Source organism: Pyrus communis, chromosome 3 (assembly GCF_041283825.1).
Source record: "Pyrus communis isolate YQ-2024b chromosome 3, ASM4128382v1, whole genome shotgun sequence".
Taxonomy (NCBI): domain Eukaryota; kingdom Viridiplantae; phylum Streptophyta; class Magnoliopsida; order Rosales; family Rosaceae; genus Pyrus; species Pyrus communis.
The window spans coordinates 26,540,724-26,549,793 of NC_142567.1; the positions used below are offsets into that span (position 1 = coordinate 26,540,724).

A 9,070-nucleotide genomic window follows, 5' to 3' on the forward strand; every position below is an offset into this window, starting at 1 on the left:
AAAAGAAATTTTAGAGAAAATATTTTTAAAATCAGTTTTTAATAAAAATACTTTTGAGTTTAAAAAGCACTTGAAGTGCAAGAAGCATTAATTTTGTACTTCTTAATAAAACACTTGAGGATTAACCTGCATTTTTATCATGAATTCGTTTAAAAAAAAAATTGTAAAAGTATTTTTAGTCATTTAAACGCATTTTCGAAATGAATAGATGGAAGTTTTAGAGTTTACAATTAGATTTTTGGAGGATTGTCAAAATAAAAAATAAAATAAAAGCAAAGAAGGGAAGCCATCCGCTCTCGTTTCTGAAAAGTTACAGGAAAGATCGGACGCAAACAAACGCAGGCAGAAGAAGACCCACCAAGAACTCACAGCAAGAAAGAGAAAATGGCAAGCAGTGCCATCGGCGGTGACGATAGCGGAGGCGCCACCGTAAGCCTCACCGTGAAGTTCAGCGGCAGAACAATTCCCATCACAAACCTCTCTGTGGACTCCACCATCAAAGACCTCAAGGCCCTTCTGCAGCCTCTCACCAATGTCCTTCCTCGCGGCCAAAAGCTCATCTGCAAAGGTGCCTCCTTTTGGATTCGTTTGATTTTAATTGAATGGCAAGTTTTCTATTCGTTGTTTGTTTTGAATTTTGGGTTGTGGGTATTTTGTGACAGGGAAGCTTCTGGTGGATGGAATGACACTGAAGGAGTCTGAGGTCAGGGATGGAGCCAAGATCATGCTCATGGCTTCTCAGGGCTTGCACCAAGGGGTACGGGTGTTTCTAGATAAAGTTCAATTCTTGGTTTTTTTTTTACCCTTTTGGTTTTGTTGAATTTATTGAATTGAATTTGGGAGATTGAGTTTGATGGAATTGGAAGAACCCCACTTGATTGGTAGTCGAGAAAATATATGAAAAGAAAGATGGTTCATCAAGAAAGATACTCTTTTTCCTTGAGTAAAATGTAGGTGATCAATTTCATCAAACCTTGAATGGATTGCAGTAACTATGGAGATTGATGTGCATTTTTAAGTGTTCTTTCGGAAGCATTGAGTCATTACAAATGGGTTATTGATAATGTGGTAATTTGTGGAAATTTTGGTATGGATAGGACGGACCCATCCTAAAACAAGCGCAGACACGCCCCATTTCCAGATTCAGAATTGTTGATACATTGGGAAGAGAAAAGACGGAAGTTCCTGCTGATAAGAACCGGTTAGATAGATGGAAGGCTACTGGAGTTATAGGACTGTCTGACTACAACTTGAAGGTATACGAAACTGACCTTTGTTGATTATAGACCCTTATCTCCCAGTTTGCATTTTTCTGATTACATTTCACTTCAAGAGAAGCATTCTTGTTTCAATGCGTAATGTGTGTGGCCTGATTAACAGGTATTGAGTATGTTAATAGAAGTGATATGCCTTGTAGAGTTTTTTTTTTTTTTTTTTCACCAATAGAAATGAAGTGGGAATCAGAACCATTGATACTTGTGAATCCGATCGGAGTGCAATATTGATTTTGTTTTAGAGGACCTAAGTTTTTCTGATGTTGACAAATTCTTGTTGATCGAATTTGAAAAGGCTATACCTGATGAAGTGTGGGCTTCTGGTACTTCTGCAAGAGTTATTGAACTCAGCAATAATTCTATTCGAGATGTACCTTCAAAGATTGGTTGTCTAAGCTCCTTGCAGGTACAGAAACCTCTGTTTCATATTTTCGCTCCATCTACATCAAATTCTTGCCATAAGTTTTACTTAGTTTCAGTTCATTCTCAAAATTCTGTAGAAATTGTTGCTTGCTGCAAATGATATAGTGGATGATTCTATTAGCTGGGAAGGAATAGTATCTTTGAAGTATCTAGCCGTTCTGTCTCTGGAGCAAAACCAGTGAGTGTCTCTTTTACTTTTCAAATATAGGGTGGCTTTCATTTTCTATCTCTTCACATTGTGTTGGATATTTTGATGAATAGCATGATGTATGCAGTTTAACGACATTGCCATCTTCACTGGGCTTATTGACATCACTGAGGCAACTTAATGTTGCAAAAAACAAATTATCTAGCCTCCCAAATGAAATAGGACTTCTGACTAAGCTTGAAGTTCTGAAAGTGAACAATAACAGGTAATTTTGAAAGTATTATATGCAAGGATGCCAAGGACATGTGTTTTTCGTATTGAGAAGTAGAGATTCAAAATCTAGTTCCTCTTGTTTTTCCTTGTCTTCTCATGTGAATGTGATACGATTAATAAATTTGGCATGTCTACATTGTGGACATTTTATTTTCTTCTGTGAATGCTTTTGGGTTAGGAAAATTGTTTCCCCGTTATGCATCGATGATATAGTGATGAAGACACTATTTCTTAAACACGTGTGTTATGTTGGTAACATATCTATTTTTTTCGTCAAAATGTTGGTAATATATCTTACTTAAACTTATGTGTGTCTATGTTGCAGGATAAGCATCATTCCTACATGTATAGGGGATTGCAATGCTCTTATTGAGGTACTTCTTTTGGTGTTTTCCTATTTTTTCATTTCTTTCAGGTGTCTGGTGGGTGGAGGGGTGATTAGAGGGTTGGTTGTTTCCCATACTAGGCAGTTCAGTCATGCATCTGACTTACTTTCGACATGGTGCAGGTTGATGTTTCGTCAAATCTTCTTTCCGAGTTGCCAGAGACAATGGGAAATTTGAACAATCTGAAGGTCCCTACTTAATCTGCTGTTTTGAACTTATTATCCCTCTTCCTTCTTTTCAGTTTTTACCCCCTCCAAAGTTGAGCGGTTCAGTTAATTAGTTAATGTTCTGTATTACACTGATTACGTTTTTGCTGTATTAGAATTAATTTAGTAATTTGTTTTGCCTTTTCTTATAAGATTGTTTTCCATTTCGCACTTTATTCATATTGCACCTGCTTTTCACCGCCCATCGACTTGATGTTTGCTATTGTATCTGCTACACCCCCTGTTGCCCATTGATATATACCTGAGCTAAGACCTAATGGTTACGGTATCGTGCCATCCTAAAGTTTGATTCCTTTTACTGCCTCGTCATCCATGAACTTTTACATGAAGATTTTATAGATATCATTTTAGCAGTAGTAGTCTTCTAACTTGATCACTTGTAGAGTAAGTGCAAAGTCACCAGGCTGATATTCACCTGAAGTCTCTACTTTTATGCAGTCTTTGTATCTCAGCAACAACGGTTTGAAAGCGCTTCCCACTGTGTTATTCAAAATGTGCTTACAGCTCACAACACTTGATCTGCACAATACAGAAATAACTGTGGATGTCCTTCGTCAGGTACGTACCTAGTAGCAAATGTCATTCTGTAAAGTAGTCCAGCTTTTTACTTTTAACGGTGTGTCACTGACAACATTATGTTCACAGTTTGAAGGCTGGGAAAGCTTTGATGAACGACGCCGATTGAAGCATCAGAAGCAACTGGATTTCCGAGTTGTAAACTCCGGTGCATTTGATGAAGGTGCTGATAAGAGCTGATGCCGCTCAAGTCCGGATTACAGGTCGCAATTGTGCAAATTTGTTGTCCATGCTTGCCATATTTGTATCTAGAATTACAAAACCAAGCTCTGATCTGATGTCTATGGAACTTGAATTGTCATAGGATTTTGTATGAATCAAAGAAATTGATGACATGAAAAGTTTACTATAAGAAGCGTTTGATTTGTCGTTCGTTCTGTGAGTTAACATTTCTTTGAAGTGATTAATCTTTTCATAATTCCTTGTTAATTTTAGTTTAGAATGTTTTTTGTAATTACTGGTAAGAAGGGAGTTGAATTTAGGACCTTTTTTGACGTATTTTTACAAATAGTAGTTTTTGATAAACTGTAACACTATTGAGGTATAATTCATATGTTTGGAAGGATATTGCATATATTATACATTTGGATCTATACAATTATTTAGTTGGATAAAAATACTAGGGATGTGACTTTGGAGTCAAGTATCTAGAATTTTTCACTATGTTGGGAACACGGTCTTGTGCAATAGTGAAATAATGTAATTGATTCGAAACTTTAAAAAAAAAATCAACTAATTGTATTATTATACTTGGTGTATCAACCGTGTTTTTGGCACACTGAAAAAATTTCACTCAAGTATCGAGTCATGTTTAATTGAGGTTTAAAATAATTAGAGTGGAATCCTCACTGAATTACACAAAAAATAAGTGTTATTTCAAAATTGATTGCTAACTTTATATGTATATACCGTCATCATTCCATGGAATACCATGAATTCTTACTTAACGGCTATTTTATTTCAAATAGTTGTTAACATTTTTTCTTCCAAAATGTTGCACCCAATATGTATTCAATGGCCACAATTAGCTTCGTCACGATAGGGAAAACGTCACAATATGAATTTGATCTCATTGAGCACTAGTGGAATCGACAAGGAGAACGCAAAGAATGCGATGATAGTTTTTAGTGTCATGGAATAAAATGTATGTGTTTTAGTGGTTTATGATTCGAAATAAAATAAAAACAAAACAAAAATTTAGCTTTGAGTTCGAACCTTCTCCAGTGCACAAAAGTTAAAAATTAAAAGCTAAAATGTACATCGGAGATGATATAACTTTTGACGTCAAATATAACTTCCAAACTTTTAACTTTAGGCCGGAACATTAGAGATAGCCTGAAGTAATCCAATAAAATATACATTTTTTCTCTCTTTTTTCCCTCTTTTTAGAGATAGAGTTCCAATAAAATATAAGTGAGGCTAGCTAAAGGATGTTCACCTATTACTGTTGCTTGATTGCAGCAAAGTTGATAGGATTTCCGAGAACTGAGGGCGGTTTGACGGTGAATTGTTCCAGCACTTGGTCATCAAGGACTTCAGAATTTGTGGGCAGTCCTTCGGAATCTCGGGTCTGAGGCCACAGGCAGCGATCCCGACTGCTGCTTGGACCGGTGAACATGCGGCATATGCTGCCTCACCAGTGACCATCTCCCAAATTACCATCCCGAAACTGTACACATTACTCATCCATGTCTCGCTTACGCACTCTGGATCACCAGCGATGATCTATGTCCAACCAGAAAGGCAAACAAAGCAATGAACACCATTTATATATTTCAAGTATTGAGATCATAAATGGGAGATAATACCAAAGCGGAAAGATGTGGAAAAACATTGGTGAATAAAAGATGTCACCCAGCTAGTATGCTGGATAGCTTCGATACAAGTAATTCAAATCAGAGATGAGGTGGAAGAACATTTCAAGTTTAAGTTTTAGCTTATTTTTTAGCTACACCTCTTATAACTCGATTTTGATCTCACTTTTGACTCCTGTAACTCAAAAATCACCACTTTACCATTTGAAACTTAAAATTTGTTCCACTTTGACTTGTGGACGCTCTCTCTCTTCTCCCTGAAACTCAAAAATTGCCGCTGGAACATATGTGAGACCCATCACCCTATAAGACTATGCCACATGTTCCAATGAACTTGATTATAAATCTCCGCTATGCGTTATCATTCAACAATCAGAAATGTTAAGTTTCAAAGAAGATATTTTGAAATGGAAAAAAATAAAAAAGACATTGATTAGCTTGTTGCACACAAATCAAACCCACATAATGGAAAATGCAGAGTGATTTTGAGTTTAATATAGCGAAATGATGATTTTTGAGTTTCAGGAAGCAAAATAGGATCAAAATCGAGTCCCAGGGGCAAAGTGAAGCGAATTTTTAGTTTCAGGGAGTAAAGTGATGACTTTTGAGTTACAATGAGTAAAGTAAGATTAAAATCGAGTTCCAAAGGGTGTAGTTAAAAATAAGCCTAACTTTTATTAGAATGCACTGTACATACAAAAAATCTGAGCAAGTTCATTGTTGGAGGCGTTCAGATTGTTAGATAGTATATAATAAAGTGAAAGTGACAAAAAGTGGTCCCAAAAGGCCAAACTCGAGGAAAGAAAGAGAATTATTCTGTTCTAAGTGATTTGCATCCGCATTTCCCGTGACCCAAATCAAAGCAAATCTAATTTCATCATCAAGTATTTGTACCTAGAGTTTGTATCAGCATCCAATTATTATCAAAAGCAAATAAAAGTTGGATAAAATATGGGTTTATAGAGTGGGATCAAACAATTGATCCGGAAAGGGTATAAAGCTTGAACTGTGATCAGGCTAAAAACTAAAAAGCTTCATTTATAATACGTGTATTTCAGAAGGTAGCACTAGTTTAAGGTTGCGGCTACGGAGATTTGTTTAGTGGAATGGATAAAAGTAGTTGGGCAAAGTGAGATTTTTAGCCAAAAATGATTCTTGAGATCGGCATAACTCCTTATTTTGGTCATTGACATTGAAAATCGATAGAATTGTCCCTGAATTTGTCCACCACAAATCATTGTGGTTGTTCCAAGTAAAATTTGTCAAAATACTCGTATGTGGAGGGGTTGGTTTGATAATAATACCCTTAAAAATATAGTCTCGTGATCGTTCACGTGACAATGTAACGAGGATTGACAAGTTTTTCACGGAAGGACAAAATGATTTACGGGGAACAAACTATTGATTTTCAATGTCGAAGACCAAAATGTAGAGTTAGCCAATCTCAGGGACCATTGGTTTGCAAATTTGTCTCCGTAGCATTATCCTTTGCCAAAAAGCCAGGCAAAGGTAAACAGTACATTGAAATGTAAAGTGCCAACAACTATGAAGACATGGTCGGCACACTCAAACAATTATGTCGGGGTAAGTGACATAAAGTGTCTAGTGAAAATCGATTGATCATGAATAGGTGAATTGATACATTGAATCTGCTATGAGTGCCGGTGAAACCTAACACAATCCGTAAGAAATAGATCAAATCTTGTATGCTGGGAAGGTCTATGCAGGTAAAGCTTTTGTAGTAAAATAATGCCTAGATTATCTGCAATTCAATCATATCAGAGAGTTCTTGGAACAACAGCAACAGATGTGGAACTTGGTTTATGACACATTTGGATATGCAATGGACGATGGAAGTGGATGAGCGTCAATTTGTTCCCAGTGCTTTGGAACATGCAGATTGACAGGATAAAAAGTTTGTAGCAGTGAAAGAACTCAATTTAACTGGTTTAAAGATTGCCATGATGATTGATAAGTACTAAGCTATATTAATTAACGGAATAATAACTGAGGCAACAATGAACTAACCTCGGGAGCTAGCCACCGGTATCCATCAGTCTCATACTCCATTGCGTCACCAACACTTTGGCAAGCAGCAACTATACCCATGTCACCTAAGGAAGCATTCCCATGTCGATCCAATAATATTCGCTGTGTGTTGAGGTCTCTATATGCAACGCCGTGGTCATTCATGAACTTGACTCCCTCTGCTACATCAACAGCAATCCTTAATATGTCCTTAGTCTGAAGCTTCTTTTTCTGAAGCATCAAGTCATATACTGATCCACCTTCCATCAGCTTCGTAACAACGCACAACCCATGATTGTCATCGATGCAAACACCATAAAATTGCAGAATGTTCTTGTTCCCACATGTCATGAGCTCCAAAAGATCTCTTCGGAGTTCAAAGTCATAGGAATTCCCCTTGTCGCACCCTTTAAGCTTCTCAATTCCAACCTTTTTCCCCTTGTACACTCCCTTATATGAATTGGGTCCAATCTGATCAACAAAGTCGAAATTATCAGAGTTCAACAGCCACTTTCCTATCCCATCCCCGCCAGATTGGATTGTCTGCCATTCGTCTACTGATACAACAACTGACGAAGTGGGTAGAGGATTCGGAAGCTGAATCATGTGGCTGGAAATCTCAAACCCATTCCTATAGTTTTGTTCACCAATGTCGTCGTCAATATCCTCCACCTCCCTCCCCTTAATATTCTCTTCTTGACACCCACATAGCCCAAATGCGAGCTTCACTGTGCTCGATTTGGGCTTCCTTATGGCCGACTTCAAAGCATTTTCAACCCGGTTTCTGAACAATTTATCTTCTCCAGCTTCAACCATAAGAAGAACAACACCAATAGTACACCCTTTTTTCTCAAAAATCTGTATCTTCTTGTAGCAAATCAAATCATTATCGAGTGCACCGGACATCAATGGCCATGAAATCGAACAATTACAAGCAAATGTGAGCTTGAACACAGACCCCTGAGCCTCCAGGTCAGACACCTCTTGAATCAACATTGCAGGATGCCCATCCAATGATGCCTCCTCTATCAATTTTATATGAAGAAACACTTCTTTCATTTCGAACCCCGCCTGAGCATAACTATTCAACACATACACAAAAACCCAAATCACTAAACAAGCAAAATCAATCACAACACAATCCAAAACCTCTGTTTGGCTGCTCAACAAATTGCACAAAGTCGCAACCATTAATCCAAACAAGTATAAACCAAACTCAGTAACCAAACAGAACTAAAGATTCAGCTTTGAAACCTGAGGGGAAGAGAATCGTAATGCTTGCGAATGTTGGAGACGAGCTTCTCCGGCAGCTGACTGCCAGGATAGAGCTGCGTGAGGTTTCGCACCACACTCCCCCACACCAACTTCCTCGAGCTCTCGATCTTTCCAAACGACGCCGTCGCCGAGTCACTCGCCGAGTCGAGATTCAGCGAGTTCTTGAGCGACGCGATGGCCTCGGATACGTTCCGGCTGAGCCTCTGCAGCTTCTTCTGCATCGCGGACGAATCCTTCACTCCGGCGCCAGTCGAACTCTCCGGCTCCGCCGTCGCACCCTCCGATCTGTCATGCGTCCTCATCAGCCCCTGCTCCACCATGTCCTCGTCCGCACTCGCTCGGCCGGACCAGCACTCCAGCGCTGCAGCCATGGTTAGCTAAGTTAGCCAGAGAAGCTCAGTGCGGGCTCGGCTCGGACGACTTAGTGACTCAGTGACTCGCCCCTCGTCTCTGTATTTAGTTCAGCAACACAGAGAGTACAGAGAGAGTGGTCTCGTCTTGTTCAGATTTCTGAGTTTCTTCATTTTCTGACAAATAAAAGGAGAGAGGGAGGAGAGGCGCGGCGGTTTTGTTATTTTGTTTGCGAGCGTGAGCATGCAATTTGTGCCGGTTCGGTTTCCTGGTAAATTAGACGCGGTTTAGATTT

At 38.6% G+C, this 9,070-nt stretch overlaps 2 protein-coding genes across 2 annotated transcripts; one reads left to right on the forward strand and one right to left on the reverse strand.

The window, feature by feature from the left end:
- The first annotated feature begins 202 nt into the window (after window positions 1-202).
- Window positions 203-3,679, forward strand: LOC137714973 (LRR repeats and ubiquitin-like domain-containing protein At2g30105). Its single transcript, XM_068454159.2, has 10 exons — window positions 203-568; window positions 663-757; window positions 1,098-1,256; window positions 1,570-1,680; window positions 1,775-1,875; window positions 1,973-2,110; window positions 2,444-2,492; window positions 2,627-2,692; window positions 3,170-3,289; window positions 3,377-3,679. Exons 1-10 carry the CDS (start codon window positions 385-387, stop codon window positions 3,485-3,487), a joined length of 1,134 nt encoding a protein of 377 aa, XP_068310260.2. The 5' UTR covers window positions 203-384; the 3' UTR covers window positions 3,488-3,679.
- Window positions 3,680-4,574: 895 nt separating this feature from the next.
- Window positions 4,575-9,070, reverse strand: LOC137715598 (uncharacterized). The gene is made up of 3 exons (XM_068454938.2): window positions 8,404-9,070; window positions 7,150-8,230; window positions 4,575-5,032 (listed from the first exon to the last, which is right to left on the reverse strand). Exons 1-3 carry the CDS (start codon window positions 8,793-8,795, stop codon window positions 4,742-4,744), a joined length of 1,764 nt encoding a protein of 587 aa, XP_068311039.2. The 5' UTR covers window positions 8,796-9,070; the 3' UTR covers window positions 4,575-4,741.

Coding starts and splice junctions, on each gene's coding strand:
- LOC137715598 (XM_068454938.2), bottom strand. CDS start 8,795: ATGGCTGCAGCGCTGGAGTGCTGGTCCGGCCGAGCGAGTGCGGACGAG. Junction 8,231..8,403: donor TACGATTCTCTTCCCCTCAG/GTTTCAAAGCTG, acceptor TGTGTTGAATAG/TTATGCTCAGGCGGGGTTCG. Junction 5,033..7,149: donor ACCGGTGGCTAGCTCCCGAG/GTTAGTTCATTG, acceptor GGTTGGACATAG/ATCATCGCTGGTGATCCAGA.
- LOC137714973 (XM_068454159.2), top strand. CDS start 385: ATGGCAAGCAGTGCCATCGGCGGTGACGATAGCGGAGGCGCCACCGTA. Junction 1,681..1,774: donor GTTGTCTAAGCTCCTTGCAG/GTACAGAAACCT, acceptor AAAATTCTGTAG/AAATTGTTGCTTGCTGCAAA. Junction 2,493..2,626: donor ATTGCAATGCTCTTATTGAG/GTACTTCTTTTG, acceptor GACATGGTGCAG/GTTGATGTTTCGTCAAATCT.